The sequence below is a fragment of the Poecilia reticulata genome, linkage group LG15 (assembly GCF_000633615.1).
Source record: "Poecilia reticulata strain Guanapo linkage group LG15, Guppy_female_1.0+MT, whole genome shotgun sequence".
Lineage (NCBI taxonomy): Eukaryota > Metazoa > Chordata > Actinopteri > Cyprinodontiformes > Poeciliidae > Poecilia > Poecilia reticulata.
In genome coordinates this window covers 19046818-19065583 of record NC_024345.1, presented here as the reverse complement: position 1 = coordinate 19065583, position 18766 = coordinate 19046818, and the positions used below count along the sequence as shown (strand labels likewise).

Here is an 18766-nt window from a genome sequence, read left to right as displayed (position 1 = left end):
ATTGCAGATTCAAACTGAAAAGTTTTTACCACTAAATTTATCAACCTTTGGGTTTTTGCATTTTATTTTTAAAGCAAAGGGTCCAAAGCTTTCTGTGATTACACAGGCAAACTAGACTTCTTATTGAACTACCGATATGGCAGTGATTTTAGCAGAAAGAGTAACTTTATTCACACAATTGAAATATAAAGTTGCTTAGTCTTGCTGTTATGCAAGTTTATGTTATTAACTTGTTTGTTCCTAAACAATACATTTGTAAGTTGCTCGTCAAGGTTGTTTGCATCCCCGCCTATTCTGTCTATTGTTACTCCAAAAAAGAACATTATATGCTAATTGGAAACCATTATGTATTTTTTTTGTAAATAAAATAATCTTTCAACTATTTTCACATTCTCCACCTTTATTTTGAATCCCATCATTCAAAAAAAAAAAAGTCACAATTGTGTATAAATATTGCCCTATCTAGTTTTCTGAACTGTTTTGTCCATACTACACTATACAATGAAAGCGATTTGCCACCGTGGAGGCAGTTTGCACTGAGTTATGACTGACACTCAACGTAAATCATACCTAATGGAAAGTTGGAATTACCCGGGATGTCACCTGTTGTGAAAAAAAACTTGCGCGCTGCATTCTGTCACAGACTCAAAGCTCCATACTTCTCTCGTTATCTCAGTTAGATCTACACAGAACATCATTCACAGTCAATTTACTAGCCGAGGACCACGTAACAAGTGAATAAACCTTTCAAATGAGATTAACTGCAGCGCGGTCAGTGTTTATGTAGATTACTGCTGTATTTACACAATGATAAAGCCCAGGGAACTGTTCCACCTGTGGCTGACTGTGGGTGATGTGTTGACTTTGAGCCACCCAGAGTCATCAAACTGCAATTAAGACCGTCGGCATCACTCTCTCTGTCAATGTCTGCAGTGTGCTGTCAGAGCCCATTTGAGACTGTCGGTGGGGGGGGCGTGAGGCACAGTTATGGAGATGTAATTCACAAAGACGTTGACTTTTCCAGCACATCCTGCACAGCAGACCTCTTCTTCCGTCTTTTCTTCCTAAAACATTCACACTCTGCTGAGGGAGTGAGAGGAGCCTCAGTTCACACAGACGCTACACCAGCAGCAGCAGCAGCATGGTCTCATTTCAGTCTATTTCATCCTGACTGAAAAATGTAAAAGAAAGGGCACTGAGGACTGCTGTTTAATTATTGCTGCCTATCATAACGTGTTTCCTCTTCAAAGTGTTTAGTGCATCTTCTCTCACTTACCGTTTCGGCCTTTGTAAGCGTCTTAATGTGACCGGCTTTACTGTTTTCATCATAACAAATTGAAATGTTCTTTTCTGGGACAGTGTTTTTATTGTTGTGTGCCCAAAACATAAATTTATAATGTTACAGTAAAAATTGCAACCATAATGCAGCGGCATGACTTATTCATAGCCAGGGAAGAGCTTGCATTAACATGCATCCTGTAAGAATTAAAAGACAATTCTCAGTGCTTGTTGCTCGGGACATTTTTGCCAACATATGTAACAGGTATTAAAGAAAATACGGAAATATTTGTCCTTCTTTTTCGTAAAATTAGATTTGATCTAATATTATCTGGGAAGTTTTAGACTCCTGCAGGCATCGTCACCAGCAGATATTATTCAGCGTTGCCTCTGTGTTCATTGGAAGTAACTGAGTTACAGTAAGTTGTTTACACCCTTATGGATTTTTAGTAAAATAATAGAATTACCATTTGTTAATGCTACAATGAGTTAGCTTTACACATCTTGCACATGTACTGTTTTTACATTTCATTTAAAGAAGACCAATAAAGCTTATATTTTACAGGGTCTCTTTTTGTTGTCTTGCTCTTTTAGATGGGGCAACTGTAAAGAACTAATAAGCGATTTCTAAAACATCAAGCTTCCTTTCTTCTACAGGTGACAGGGTACTCAGACGGAGAGTGTTCGATGTTAGATGTACAATAACTCTACAGTCACAATAACCAGGCTGAATAGTTAGGTTTGCCACAACGTCTTGTTTTTGTTTAATTTTCTCTTTTTAATGGCAATCATTAAAAAGAGAAAAACAGTGTTAGCCAGTTTACACTTTCCCTTCCTCTAGACAGAAGGACCAGTGAAAGCCTTGCAGTATACAGGAACGAGTGATGAATCCACACACCTGATGAGTAGGAGTGGTCAAGAGGTTGTCCACTACACAATGGCTTTCACTCTCAGCGTGATAACAAGTATTTGCCACTGGAGGCTTGGTGGGCAGCGGGTGGTTTGTAGGTGGATAGGCGAAGGTAGCATGTTGCGAGAACATTTGTAGGGAGCCTGACAGAGGTGCATATCTGAGCGTTTTTGTGTTTATTATTTTTAAATCTTACAATCCATATCTCATGTGCTGCTGGTGAGCCAAAACGCCCCTGGGCATCATGAAAATGATTGCAGACTTTTTTTTGTTGTTTTTTTTTTTCTTGCAAAAGTACGGTATGTAATGGCCATCTGTCAGTTTGGAGTGTGAGCACTGAGTCATGCTGTGCTGTACTGCAGGAGGCACACAGGCTGGGAGCAGCTATTTAACTTGCAGCAGATACGCTTCGACTCACTGAGCGGTGCCATTTCTGACGAGGCAGATCTGTTCCTGACTATTAACCCAAAAAGGTGTCAGTCATGGACAAAAGAGATCCTTCTGCTGTCCTTTTACATACATCTGGCTTGTCTGTGCTGGCTTAGAGGGGCAACAAGTGTACAGCTTATATCCAACCATCACACCATGCAGGAAGGAAACAGGGTCTGTGTCCCAGAAATGAACATGTCTTGTTAAGAAATGTGCACCATATCAACATCATAGAACAAAGAAAAGAATGCAATGAGAACAAGGACGTTAATTTTTTTAGACTTGTCTTGTGTTCTGATGGGGCTGCAATAGAGGTGCTTGGACGCAGCGAGAATCATTGAATTTGGAGAAAAAGTGGGAAGCTTGTAAGCTTGAACACTATCCAGACTGTGAAGTACAGGTGTGACAACACCATGTTGTGTGGGAGCACCGGTGCACTTCACAAAATACATAGCATCAATATGCAAACTCCCCCCCCAAAAAACTGAGGTAACATCTCAAGACATCAGGAAGGACGTTAAAGATCAGGCACAAATGGGTCTTCCAGATGGACAACGGTCCTAAGCACACAAGCAAATTCTCTATAAAGTGGTTTTCAGGGAGAAAAAGTTGATGTTTTGTAGTGGCTATCAAAAAGTGCTGATCTAAATTCCACATAAAATGGATTGGCAGAGCAGAATGCCAACAAATGTATAACCTGACTTGGACACAGCAGTTCTATCAGGAGGACACATTTCCAATAAGCTTCTGTGAGAAGTTTGTGAAAGAACAACGAGGATGTTTGACCAAAGTCATGCAGTTTAAAAGGTGATGCTATTCCCCACATATAAAGAAAATAAATGTAAATCTCTGACTTTGAAGAAAGTTGTTAAACTTCTTCCTCACTTATTAATTTACTATCTAGTAAAAAAATATTTTAGTAATCCTAATATACCTAAAGCATTGAAAGTTAAATTAGAAAGTTAATTCTAATTTAATGTCACACAGTCAAAAAAAATCTTTTTATAGAGTGTAGGTGAATTTCCCACGTACCCTGGTTTTAGATGTATGTACACAGCTTAGGTTTTAGGACCCATCACATCATTTGCAAAATATCCAGATATCATCATTAATAACAACTTTAAATGCATCAAGTTTGTTTTGATGCAAACTTGATGCATCAAAACATCAAGTTTGATGCATCAAACTTGATGTTGATAACATTTTTAGATAAATGTTTTTAGACTTGTCTTGTGTTCTGATGGGGCTGCAATGTTATCGCATTTTATCTAAAATGTGATAACATTTTAGATATTACCTTGGCACTTGCTCCCTCTACGGTTCCTGAAGGACCCTGGAGAAAAAAAAACAAAAAACACAACGGATTATCATATGAATGATCTAATGGATAGCAGAAAGTTATTTGTTACTCTAAATTAGAAATGTAGTTGGAAGTAATCCACTTTGCAGTTGTTTTTCTGTGACATTATATTTTCTAACCTTTGCACTAGTATCGAGTCAAATAATAACACAACTGGACCTTGGTCATCTGCAGGTAAATTTGGATTGTGGCTTAGTCATGTCCTTCTGACACACACTATGGTTGTTATGTTATGCTAATGTGACATTGAAAGCTAACCACTGACCCCCTTTGAATGCCCTCAATGTCCTGCTGCCACTGGACAAAGCAGAGTGATGCCCCATAGTGTGTTTTGAATACAAGATATCACCCCTGAGATCAACCTCAGCAAAACAGGTGACCATAATAAATGCCAATACCAGTGGATGGAAGTTAATCTAGCACATGTGGAGGGCATCACGAGGACATTGCCATTTAGAAATGTCACACCTCTGTTCTGTCATTTTAATCTCCCACAACTCTGTGTCCAAAAAGACTAAGATTTATTAAGCAAGTAGGTGACACACTCAGTTATGCTTTAAAGATTTACCATTAAGTAGCTCAATTATACCCAAAACAACTGAACTGGAGCACTGACAGTAAAATCAGAACAGAGTGTCTCTTTATTTCTCAATGAAATAAAGACAACCCCTAATAGTGTCCTGATCGTGCAATCAAGGCAGTCATGCTTGAAAATAATTGCACACTCAATGTATCTGAGCTGCACAATAGCTAGACCTTCCTGTTTGTTCTGACATCAGCAGGTAAGAGTCTGACAAGCTGTCTCCTCTAATGCTCACTGTTGTTTGTGCCCTTTAGTCAGTGGGTTACCACACAAGCACACACACACGCACACCCCCACACACACACACACTCAGCCCCCCCAACCACCCTCCCAAAACACACACGCACACGCACACACACCATCTGAGATTGGTTTGGACACCTGAGGAAAGGACCATAACTCAAAGACTCAATTGGTCTATGAGACACATTTGCACTACTCATCAATACAAACACATTCTAGTGCTACCTTAAAATACCTTTCGGAGTTTTGTGCAAAGACTCGTCTGTTTGTGCAGTAACTTTTCAAACAGATCAATACCGTCTAAGCATGGAACGACTTAGTTTTTAACCGAGCACAGAGAATTTTGCAATGTTCATACCTCTTGAACTTTTTCAGATGTTGCAACCTCACAACCACAAGCTTTAATGTGAATTATTGGCATTCAATGTGACTGCCCAACCTAAGTGTTAAATGTAAAATGATACAAGAGTATAAAATACACTTGCTTGCATTTGTGTTAAGCCCCCTTCATACTGCTAAAATTTCAGATATCTAATAAATGTAGTCCACTTGTATGTATTTTCAGATAATTATACATTTATTTATAACGTTAGCTGGAGATGGGCACCAGCAACCCTCCCGACCCCACTGAGGGACAAGGGTGAAAGAAAATGGATGGATGGATGGATGGATGGATGGATGGATACATTTATTTATTCTGTGAAAGTATCAAGTTTCTTAAAAGTGTTGCTACAGTAGCTCACTTACAGGTGGGCCTCTTGGTCCAGGCTCCCCCGGCTTTCCTCTCCGTCCCTGAGGAGGATAGCGAAAAGAAACAGAAAGAATGCAGGATGAGTAAAGGATGAGTGGATGTACGACAACAGGTGCAGCAAGACATGGAAGCTGCCAGCAAATAAGGCTAGACAGCAACTCCTGTCGCTGTCTCTAATTCACTTTTAATTAAGAACAAGAAAACAGCTTAATTGCTGCACCCCGTGTGGCCCACTACTCTTTGTTCCTCGTTTGGTTTACTGCCTCCTTTCCAGCTGCGTGATTCTCTCAGTGTATATCAATCAACCCGAGGAGCAAACAGGACAAGCCAGACAATGGTGCATATTGTCACTAAGCAAGGTTTGGAAAAAGTCATTTCTGTCAGTTTTTTTGGAGAACTTGGAAACCGTGAGATAGTAAGAATAATACACCAAAAAGTTAGTGCTGTAATTCTAGCATTTTATTAAGATCAAATGCTTTCTGAAGTGAAGCCAAGTGAGTGGTTACACCAACAGATTGTGTGCATGTGCAAAGATAACTCGTCGTGTATTTCTGCACAGCTCTGCAGGAGCAGAGGATAGTTGGATCAGACAGGGGAGGTTCCAGGAACTTTAGCTGGCAAGAAAAGTGTAAAATTAACTGCAACCAGAATCAATCCACTAAACAAATGAATAGCAAAAGCCTGATGCACAACACAGTCCTTTTTACGGGGCTAAATGCCATTACCTCTTTCTAGTATGAGTTTCATCATCTGAGGGGAATGTGACATTGTGTTTCTCTGCTACTGTATGTGTTATTGCGAGTGACGCAAAGAACACTTCTTTCCTCTGCAGAGTTAGCTGCAGTGTGGATCTGTGAAAAGCTAAGCTCTCTGGCTGCTGAAAAGAAAAGTTGAGAATCAAAAAGTGACGCCCCCGAATCTTTCCTCCGACACTCCATACGCACACTTTGATTAACTGGGTCAAACTTGACATGTACGATTGCCTGCAACAAAGACGAGGGAAGGAACTTCTCTTCAGCGAGAGCGACTTCTTTTAATCATCTGTTTGCATGTGTGCTCAAGTTCCTGGGCTGCATGTGTACTTTTATGTTTGTAGTCCAGAGATACCTGGATTATGGCAAAAGAAGAAAGCACGGTGTAGTAATGCAAATATTAACCCTAATAACAACACAACCCAGCCCGTGTATGACTTCTCTCTGAAATTACCTCCTTCCCTCTTTCTCCTGCTGTTTGATGTACCAACAAAGCCCTGACCACCATCTTTTGATCAGTGGTGTTAATGCTCCTCTAATGCTGCAGTATGGAGGCTTTAATGTGAACACGAATGGGTGAAGAGCTTGTAGAAGTCAAATTTCCTTGATGTGTAGAGGCAGCATCTTTAAACCGTGTAATCTTTCTACTTCGTATGGCTGCAATTATAAAACACCTGAGCAGCTCCTTTGAAGGCTTTGCTCTGTTTGCGGCGCAAAAGCTGTCAGAACGGGAAGCCAGTGTTCAGTCAGTAGGCACTTATGCATGTGGGTGTATAACATGTGCATTCAAAACAGAATTTTTTTTTGTGTTCAAGGTCTTTTTCTCAAAAGACACGATAATGGCGAGACACTATTTGATTTTTCCTCTTTCAGTGATAATTAACAGGTAGAGTCTGAGTCATTGCTACAGTTGAGAAAAGGAAACGGAAAAACAATGTGTTCTCGCTTCGGTCCCCACTGCTGCCCTTTCCTCCTCTGAACAAAACAACGAAACCAGAGTACGTAGATAAGTAATTTACCTGATGAATATTTCATGGACTATTATTCTAAGTAGGTCATGAATTATGCAATTTCCAGAATTATTTCCCAACACTTGCCCTTAGAATCCCTTTTAACACCAAAGTGCACACAATGATTGTATGTTCATGTATTTACATACAATCACAAGAACAACAAGTGGTACTCCATTTCTCACCAAGAGGACTGAGATCAATAGCTGAGGTTCACCGTTACGAAGCTTACTTACATTGTTGGGAACATTTGAATTTCTTTGATTCTTAATGAGGAGTTTGGAGGTTGTTAGCCATTTCCTTCCATATCCCTCTTTAAAAAAAAGATTGACTTGTACACCTGGAAAGCGTTGAAAAGACAAATAATATTTTATAAAGAATTTATATTGGTTTACTTGACCATCAGTTAACTAAAGACCAATTAGAACTAATGTGTTGAACTACAGAAGATAATCCAAATCTTTGTACCACCTAACAACCTTGTGGATTAGTCGTAAAATTGCTGTGGCTGTTTGTTGTGTTTATCTCATTTATAAATTTCCATTTAGCTGTTTCTTTCTCTTCGTCTCATGTTCATATAGTGAACATGAGACAATATTTCAATATTTTTGGACTCATCACAGAGAATAATTTTCAACATAATGCAATCTACTGGCGTTAGACTGACAAGGAGACCCCCCAGTTAGCACTCTATCTCAAATAAATCTGAGCACATGGTGACAAGAGAAAATTGGGCTTCAAGCTGTCATTGCTATTTGCACTCAGTAGATTGTCCAAACTGAAACAACTGGCAGTGACGCACAAGGATAGTCACCTTTAAGTAGACAAAACAGATCCAGACTTTTGAGATAGTCAAGAAAGGAACAACGTGGTATTAGAAGATGCTCAGCAAAGCAGTTTGCCCAAAGGACATGCATGTAGGTTTCTCTTGCCTGATAGAGGTGTTTCGCTAGTTTGTGTTTTTAAGAACTTGAAGAGCATAATTTGCTTTACTTACATTATCTGTTTGTACTTGTACACTTAGTTATTGTACATATAATTAATGAAATATTCTTTAGTATTTTTTTTTGTATTTTTACTAATGTACTCCTTATCTTAACTCCCGTATTATTTAATTACTTACCTATTTATGTGTATTCTTACTCATTAAATTATCACATACTTTATCATTCATGTAAAACTGCTTGCCAATTTACTACCTATTTGTATACTTATTTACTTGCTAACTTATAACTATTTTTTTATGATAACTAGAATGTCTCAAGAAAGGTGAAAAGTGCAGCAGTCACTAGGCAACAAGGATGAAAAATAAAATGAAAAATGAAATTTGGGCTTCATTACAGTGACCGAAAGATTTGACTGTCAGTCAAAACAGACAGTGTGATAGTTCTAAAATAAAGAAATTAGTCACAATGAAATGAATCAGAAATTAGATTTTTACATTTGTGTAAAATTTCAAAGTAAAAATATCCATGGGGTTATAGTAAACTTGACAAAAAGGTAAAGCACGCATTGCCACGGAGAAGAATTTGCCGTCTGCAAATCATTTTATGGCAAAGGCAAGTTCAACTTTATTTCATTATGTGCTTTTTGCTCAGCTATTAATCCCTCCTTCTGTGAATGTGATTGTTTTTTTAAAATTCCGATTCCCTTCTTCTCTCCTGTCTGCTGCTTTTCTTGTTACCTCACCTACCTTCCCCTGTTTTCTGTCATTTAGCCTTTTTCTTTCTTCACCCAACCTCCAGTGTCTGTTGAATCACCCTGACAATCTCTGTTGCCATGCAACGCTCAGTGTCCTATAAATTTGACAACATCCTAGTGCTTGATTATTATTTGAGCGCTGCAGTGTGAAGCCCTCCTTCAGGTCACTGCAGTAGATTAGATGGAGGTTGAGATGGAGAAAAGCAAGGAAGGACATGATTGCCGAAGAGATGGGAGAGAGTTGGAGAAAGGTGGAGGGAGTGTGGAAGAGGGAAAAGTGGAAGAGTCAGAGTTTCAAAAGTAGCTGTCTGCGTAAATCAAAATTAAATTACGCATTCTCACAAAGTACTCATCTGTTCCACTATAAAAACCTGCAAACCAAAGTGAAAATGCAGATCACAAGAATTAATTCAATTACAGTGCAAGCTAAAGCTACAGTTGGCACAGATCTGAGAAGAAAGTAAAGAGGCCTCATGTAGACTGACAGGGAGTTTGAACTTCCAGTGTAATCCACACGGATCCGAGTCTTTGGCTCCAGCTCAGCGGTGAATTGAAAAGTATAAAGGAGCCGGCAGCCACGGGGCTCTGCTCAGTCCTGCAACACAAGACTCAATCTGAGTGCAAAGTCAACAGCAACGGTGACACACAGCAGAGGCACTCCTTTATGGCGACTTCCTAATCCTTATCCCAAATGTCAACATGTTCCCTGAGACATTCCATATTGTACAATCCATGCCGGGTGCAGTACAACGAAACAGAGGACAGAATTCTTGTGTGAAGCACTGAGACAGAGGCGTCACTAAAACCCATTTAATTCTGATAAATTACCTTATCAACTGGGGTGAGCACAAGAACTAAAGGAGCCACAGCGAAATGATCACTGAGGGCCATATTCACCCCTAACACATACCAGAAAACCCAATCATTATTCTACACTTGCAATAATTTTCCTAAATGTTGCTTTGAGAGATCTATTTGAGTCCCATCAAAATGTTACGCTGAACTTTTTGTGTCCTCCAGAAAGCCAAATTACTGACACTAAAACAAAAATTGGACTTTGTGTTCTGGGAGATATGCCCTTTTCCCGACTGAAAAACCTATATGCCACCCTATTTTTCTGAGCAAACCGAGTCCCGCCTGCCTTCAGGGACATGTTTTAAAGCCACCTGAGCCTTTTTGTGGAACTCTTGTGCTGGGTTTATAAAAATAACTGCTTACTCCATAAGCAGCTGCTGCATTTCTTTGATAAAAAATAAAGCACATGTAACAATTAAAGTGGTAAACCTTTCACATTATTTTGGACTTCAATATATAACAAAAGCAGATATAATGTTACAGAGAGACAAATAAGTCATAACTCCTTACTTGTGTTACAAAAGACACTGAACTTCAAATATAGACATGTAAGCAATAGAAATGTGAACTTATTTTATAATGCTCAAAAATAGGCACAAAACACAGAGACCGGCTGCCACTGCACAGCCTGTCCAAATGTTTACTCCCTGTTTAAAATGTTTGCCTGCTCCAAAACTGTAAGAGGCTGAAAAATCTAAAACGTACATTACAGATGCTTCAAATCTTCTCTGGTCTTTGGTCAGAGCCACAGTTCCCTGTGAAAACTCAGGACCATTTGCTGCAGTTTTACACACAAACATCCAATTCAAGACTGCATCCTAACGAGTGATAGTTAACTAGAAACAGAGTGATTTCAGGAAAAACAGAGACAAAAACAATCCTTTTCATTTCAGGCAATGAAATGAAAAGGATTTTTTTTTTCATTTCAGGCAATGAAATGAAAAGAATTGATGTGACTTGTCTGATGTTACAAGTCACATCAGACAAAAAATGTGCTAAATGTGTTCAGTTCTTAGCCAGGACTAAGGCTGAACCGGTTTTTAACAAGTCCCATAAACGATCTTGTTGGCTCTCTTCTGCCAGAGCACAAGCTTGGTGCCATATCAGCGTGTGACTCTAAATGTCCTCGTCAAAGTGAATTATATACAGCTGAATTTTTCTAGAGGATTACAGAGCAGTACACCAACTACATTAAACACAAAATTTATCAAAGTATAACCGCAAAAAAAAAAAATTTAATATCATCTTTTTAGTCGACTACTGCTGTTTTAAATAAAATTGTTGCCAGCCCGTTTCTGCATAATGCACACAAGCTGTAAATAGTAAAGCACTGTGCAGATAGCACTATCTGCAGATGTTAAAACACCTTCAGAAATAGTATTTCTTTTAAGAGTTAATTGCAATGACCTACTTAAATTTTGTTTAGGTTAACGTTAAAACAAACATTGGGAAGATTAAAGCCATATGAGTGTGGTGCTAATTAATGTTGACGATCAATATTTTTGCAGCTTTTTTTCTTAAGTAAGGCAGATCAAAAACTAAACTAAACCTGTGGTTTTAAAAAAAATAGTGGTCACAAGATATTGACTGGTTGTTTGTATCCATAAGATTTCAGCTCCTGAAAAAAAGCAGCTTTTTGGAGTTAAGAAAAAAAAAACTGTTCATCAGAGCCACAGCTGGAGTAATGATCTAAACACAAGCAAGTATTAGCATCAGTTAGCAATCAGCAGCATTTAGTGAAGAGAACAAATATTTAGATTACTTTTCAGCATAACTTTACTGTGTTACTATTTTCTATTTCTTCTTGTACAAGGTGTTCACTAACGTCTGACTAGGTTATTGTGTATTTAAAATTGACTGTTAAAAATAATAAGCTGTGCTGGGTACAATTTTTTGGCTCAATGTATGTTTGAATTTACCCAGCCTCGGTTCCATAATAACAAACCTACCATTTGGGTTAAATAATAAACCAGCAGTGTTTTTTGTGTGTACATAGTAATCAGTCTAGGCATTAATGATAACACATTAATAATCAGTTAGTGAAAGGACTAAGTTTACACAGCCCAGCATAATGTGTATTGTCAAAATCTTCACCAAAGCTTTTTTTTTTTATTTTTTATTTGCTATCAGTGGTTGTGGGGTAAATATGGATCATGCCACTTGCTTGAAATGGCATAAAATGCACTACACAGAGCACAACTGCACCTGTTTGTTATTAAAGACACAATTAGGGGCAGACGGTGCAAATTTTCCACTTCTGAGTATGCTCCCTAAATGCCATCTTAGGACACTGCACAATCTTAGAAAAAGCCTGGGCACTGGAGCTTGCAGAGATCCCTCACACTTGGTAAAAGCCGCAATAAAATAGGATTTGTTCCAGTTGTTTACTGAGGGTTAAGAGGAGCGGCCGGGGCAGGAAGAGAACGGCAAAGCCGACAGCTGCCTGGCAGGGTCTCAAATGCAGCTTAGCATTTTTCACCATTCTGACTGGCACACAATGCGCTCTTTAACTCCCAGCCATCTAAATATTCAAGGAAGTATAAAGAGATGCCTGACACTGCAGCCGACTTAAGACACAGCTCAGCCGGCCAAGATTGCACCTATAGTCCCTTGGCTGAAGCTTTCCATGAAGGCTCCCCCTCACAGAGACTCAATCACGGACCCTGTACAACAAAATAGTTATTTGCACAAGAGCCACTAGATGGCAAACTGGTTTCATCACAAATCTCGTGCATGGGAGGGTATAAAGCCAGTGATGAGACTGTAGGCTCTCTTTGAGAGAGGATGGATGTCCTCAATGCATGAATGTATGATGTGTGTTGGGTAACATCCCTAATTAGGCAGTCTGGCAATTAAAGACTGAATACTGTAAAGGAGATTTTTTTTTTGAGGGCCTACAAAGATAAGAAGAAGGAAACAAACATGAGACAAGAAGCTGTATGAAAGTGAGAAAATAATTCCCATTCAGCATTACATGTCTTTTCAGCCATCACACAATAGTAGGGGACAGAGGTGATAGTACAAGGGTAAACAGCGACAGAATGCAGCATAGAGCTGGTTAAAATAATCATTACCGAGCATTTTCAGCAAACCTCCTGCTAATAGCTAGTACGCAGTGTGCAAACACTAAAGCCAAAGGCAAACACTAAGCGCAGACAGTAGATGTCTATGGAAACTGAGCCACACAGGTCCTATGGGAGCCTGAATACAGCTCTTTACAACAGCCACGTTTCTACCACATCCTCAGCCATGAGTTTTAAGAGCTCATTGACTTTAACGTCTCCTAAGGAGTGGAAAGAAGGCTGCTTTACTGTATGAATTTGCATCTTTATGTGGCGAGGAAGTGATGATAAATCTATATTTAACTATGAGCTCAATACCCACCCATCAGCTGAATGTCTGCACAGCGTTTCATAGCGTTTCGGTGCAAGCTGGGTGCCTATTGCATTGACTCCTTACTGGGTCAGCGATGCTTTTTTTCAATGCTCACATTCCCAAACGGATGCTGTTATTAGTCTTGGCTGTTTCACAGTTTTACAGTCTCATCTGGACTTTTGGCCATACTATTCATACACACCAGATTGCTACCATCCTGTGTTTACAGATACAGAGTGTTTTATGCCCACAATATCTAGCAACCGAAGAGAAAATGCACTTTGAATAAGCCCTGATTCATATTACAAACCAAATATTTAAGGTCAGGGATCCACAGGGTGTTCGCTCTATGTATCCTGGGGTTCACAGCAAGTGTCACGCTTCATATAACCAAGCAAAACAGATTACAAAAAGGTCCCATACAGTGCCATATGTATGATATCAGGCCAGTGCCAATGCATTGCTCCCTTACATTCCATTAAAGTGGACACAGATGGATGTATTTAAATTGGTTGCAGGGCAGGATGACAGTGTGAAAAATCAGAATATGGATGGCAGGCTGTAACAGGGCTGTAAGTGATGCAGCCTCCCACTACCACGCCTCTGTGCTCTGCAGCGTTCAGGGCTACTTCTCCTCCCCATCCAGCTTCCTATTCCCATGCAACACTCGGCTTTCCGTGTCTTCCTCTCTCCCTTGACCGACTTGGGGGGAAAACGACTGACACAGACTGAGCTTACTTGGGGCTCGCTCCAATCAAAGCATCAGGGATCAAAAATGTCTGTTTGAAGGTATTCACATTTTAAAACCATGGATTCTCTTTAGAGTGACTGAGAGTATTGCTTGTGCTTTCCTAACAGCTTGAAGCCATTGAGGTTCTACAGTTTGAATGAGTGAAATTGTGCCTAGTCACCTCCTGCATGTTGACACGTTTCATTAAATCAGTTCTGCTTTCCAGACCGTGTTTGACACATGACTCTCTGATAGATCTGACCTTGGTAGCTTTAAAGCTGCTTAGAAATAATTGGTAAACATAAAACATGTGAGGTTCCCAGACACTTATGGACAAGTTGTTAATTATATTCTGCATTTTATTGTAGAAGCACTCAGTTGCTTCCTTTCTTCCTCCCTTTCTTCCATGTATGCTTATTTACCTAATATTTGCACATTACTTACTCATGTATTACCAATTTATGTTTACCTATTTTAGGTTTAGAATTTAAATATATGACCCACAATTGAGCCGCGTCGGGCCCAATGTTATTTAATGTCATTTAACGTTATTTGCTTGACGAGGACTCAAGTCAGGCTTCAGTGTCATGTTTAATAAGCCTGTAATACGTCCTGCACAGAGAAAATTGAACAAGAATGCATGATGTAAAGTCGTATTAATCTACCTACTAAGTAGGCGAGAGTAGGCAGGTAACCCTTTTGAGGAAAGAAAGAAAGTAAGGTGCAGAAGTTAATTAGCACACTGCACAATAAATACGCAAGCGGTCCCACCCTGCTCCGCTCCTATCAATCTCACATCCCAGATGATTTGCACTTGACTCACCCTGAAGTTACAACAAGCGACAAAATGATCTAAGAACAAAAGCAGTAAAATCTTAATTAAAATGATATGGTGGGTTTATTTCCGACTCATGCCTTTAATTAAAATGAATTAGTCTGGTTACGGATCGGGTCCGGATACAATGTCTACGGGCTCGGGCCGGATTGGATCTACACCCCTGATTGCCTATCTACTTATCTATTCCAATTTACTTACTAGTTATTATACATGCATATTACTTACATCCCACTTACTCACATTAACTTGCATGTTATTTACTTTGGTAATTTCTTACATATCAGCACATTTCAAAATCAGCTTTGTTTACTCTATCATGTTTGACATGGGACTCTGACAAATCCATACATTGTTTGCTGCGGTAAAATTACCTCATGAAAAATGACTGTAGATGTGTGAGTGAGGGGCTGTGTTTGGGCCCGCTACAACAGGTCTATGTAATACTCAAAGGGTGTGTTGACCTACATTACCCCTTGTTGAGCATCAGTTTTTCACACCTAAACTAACACACATCGACTTAGTCACACACACACAAACATAAATACACACAAAATTTAGAAAAGCCACAGACCAAGGTGCAATCAAAGTGGCCCTATTAAAGTCTTGCCTTCTGTATTCATCCCTGTAATTAATTGGCCAATTAATGCATGTTTATTCTGGACACTCATAGATGTAACAAAATCGTGTCTCACTGGGAGGGACGAGAGTCAGACAGATAAATCAAAGCTTTGTGCATCTGTCCTTGCATGTGCCAAACGCTTTCCCCTGTAACCCTCTGCTCTCCCAACAGGGCCCAAATGAGAGACCTTTTCATAGCCAATCAGGTCAAATCTTTGTTTCATCCTCTCTCCCAATGCACTTGACATTGACAAGATTAATTGCCTTGTGCTCTGGGCAAACGTGTTACCTCCTAGTGTAATACAGGTGTCAAAAGCATGCCTCTCTGATTTTCCTCAATGTGAATGTGTGCAGAAAGGGGAAGAATAACCTATTCTACTTTGTTCTGCAAAGGGTTAATGAGTCTTCTGCCTGCTTGTAAAATCACAAAGGGTGTAAAATCCTGCCATAAAGTCTCAGCTGTGAGCCCTGCTGACCTGTAAATTCTTCTTTCTGTGTTTCTCTGTCATTGAGCTTCTGCAGGTCAGGCCAAAACTGTAACTACACATCTACATCATGCAGCTGCCTTTAAACACTGCTTTAAAAAGCACGCTGTTTGTATAGTAATGGGCTGTTACACATCTATTCCTATTGAAAAATAAGAGTAAAGCATACAGTGCTATGAAATGGTTTGCCCCCTTACAGATTTTTCAGTTTGTGCCTTTTTGCAACAGCTAAATGTTTTGGATAATAAAAATCATTATAAGCCATAGAATACCTGAGTAATTGGCCACATGTGGAAATGTAGTTACCACTTTTTAAGTTATAAATGAACATTTATTTTTGGCTTGTTGTCATTGTCATCTCCCAGCTGGGCTATTGCCAGAATTAAGATCAATCGATCGATCTTAATTCCGTCCGTCCATATGGACGCATTCCTTTGTGGCTGCATTAAAAAAATCTACTAAGAAGAGTAGGGTCCTCCTCAACAAAGTAAAAATCTAATGTCTCGGTTATTCCACTAACATAATAGCAGTTGTTGCAATAACAGATTGAATGCACTAGCTGATGAATAAAACCAATAATGTGGTAATGTTTGTGTGAGTGTATTTGATTTGTATGTAACATGACATAAAAGTGTTATTTTTATTGTAAATGTGAATCCTAGTTTACCTTCTTGTGTTTATAAAGTCTCAGCATAAAAAAAACATGTAGATCATCATTACACAGCATCCTTAATTAGACAAGTAGAAAAAAAACAGAATCTGGCTCCAATCAAGGTGCTGTTATTTTATGCATTTACTGTATCACCAAAATCAACAGCAGCCTCCCATGGCGAACTTCTGGCAGGAAGGCTGGTATTCTCACCAGGGACTCGTTACTTAATAATCTTGCACCGCAGGTGCTCTGATAGAGGTCAACAGCCTGCAACAGCGACGGTTCAGATCTGCTTCCACCTATAGAGTAAGAAGTCGCTGCCAAATGTTCCATTGCTCCCGGACTACAACCATTACTCCCACCCCATCACTGCCAAAGCCTCTCGCTCGTCTCCGCGGATGCGTAGATCATCGAAATTAATCTCAGTCAAGTGCATTAGATATGATATGAATGTCATCCATACTGTGCTGCCTCAATTATCTCAAAGCATTTGCTCCATCCTGAGAAGGAGAGGCATCTACATCATAGTTAGAGCATGCATGTGATTTGCAGAGAGAGGCATACTTTTTCAAATTAGGTTAAATGACAACATGCATTAACTGTACAATGAGGGTACGTAGTAGAATTAGGTTTGGGGTAGATTAATGTTATTGTATCACATCTGACACTAATGCCTTGACCACAGACAAACCACAGAAAGCCAACTAGGAAAATACCCGAATGATAATGGTGCCAAGTTAAACTTTCATTTTCTATATTTGACACAAAAGAAAAATAAATCTCTCAAGTTTACAAAGACGTAGCGCTTTGGAGTCCACACTTACTTTAATTTGTATCTACAGGGCAAATAACTTTTGAATTGTCTCATTAAAAGAGTAAAGTGGTGAATACAAGGAGGGTGGAAACCAGTGCTGATGTTAGGACATATAGAAAGCTGCCTCTGTCATTCACTTCAGAGCACACATGAAAAATGTAAACATCCCAATTACCTCCAAAGGATGGAAATTACCTCTCTCTTCTGTCAAGAAGTAGACCAGTCCAGTCGCCAAGCAGGCACGAGACAGGCTATCTTCCCTACTGTTTTGACAGATCAAATCGATGCAACTTCAAAGAGCCTCAACAGCTGCTGTTGACATTACTCAAATTCTAAGATTTTTCAGACACCAGGGAATAACAGAGAGTTTCTGATCAACTGTTTGTGATGTAAATCAATGCGTAATATTTCTAGGAAATCATTTTTAAAACAGTGGCAGCACACGTATGTCAATTGACTACAAGTGAAGTTCGGAAATACACAGTTGTTTTATATTAAAACTGACTGAAAGAAGTACCTTTAAACCGCCTCATCAGAGGACAAAGTGGTTTAAAGGTCTTTATGTGTCTTTCTGGTCTAGATTCTTTACTGAAGCATTTGTGCTGAAGTATCCAGTAAGACAACATGAGGTAGAGCCAGTTGAAGTTAAGAGCACATTCTGTGACTGTTCAATGCCTCCTGCTGGTCTACGGCCCTCAGAGCACTTGAATTCATGCAGGACGGGTTTAACAAAAGCACTTGTTGAATGGAACCTAGACAGAAGTTGAGTTATCATAACTCTTACACCACAAGGTATTTTTCCTTTTTTCAATAGAGACAATGCCGGACAATGTGTAAAATGTATTTCTAGAATATATTACCACAGATTTGAATAAATGCATTCCCTCCATCCTCTAAAGGTTAAACTCCTATTTTGTCTTTGTCGCATGTGAACAAAACAACAAACTTTGCCCACCCTCCTCTCGACTCTGAGGAATTTCATTTTCATGCCACCATAATTTCATTTTCACTCTATAATAAATGCTTAACTGGAAGTGGGCAATGATATGAAATTCTGCTTAGGGCCCCATACATCCTTGGACTGGCTCTGACATGACCCTATGTTAAATTCACATGTATTTCTCTTTCAGTGCAATGTTTGTACTCATTGCCACCATATTTCTGTGAAAAAAAAGGAAGGCATTGCCTTAAAAATCCTTTTCACATTTAGTCATATACAGTTTCAAAGGGAACAATAGACGTGAAAGCACAGTGACTTGGAAGTGAGTAATTGCTGTGTTGGACACTATAATTAGTAACCACGGTGGCTCTAATGCGGGAAGACAGAAAAGGAGAACTGATTCCACACAGGATAAATCACCTGTTAGTAAAATCAAAAGCCT

At 39.3% G+C, this 18766-nt stretch overlaps 1 protein-coding gene across 5 annotated transcripts in view; it reads right to left on the bottom strand.

The window, feature by feature from the left end:
• LOC103477022 (collagen alpha-1(XIX) chain) overlaps positions 1–18766 on the bottom strand; it is a 127088-nt gene that overhangs the window by 56575 nt on the left and 51747 nt on the right. For all 5 annotated transcript variants that reach the window (XM_008429856.1, XM_017308981.1, XM_008429858.1 and 2 more), the window contains 2 exons: positions 5551–5595; positions 3915–3950 (listed from right to left, as the gene is read on the bottom strand). In XM_008429856.1, the coding sequence (XP_008428078.1) occupies positions 3915–3950; positions 5551–5595 (81 nt within the window). The remainder of the gene's footprint in view (positions 1–3914; positions 3951–5550; positions 5596–18766) is intronic.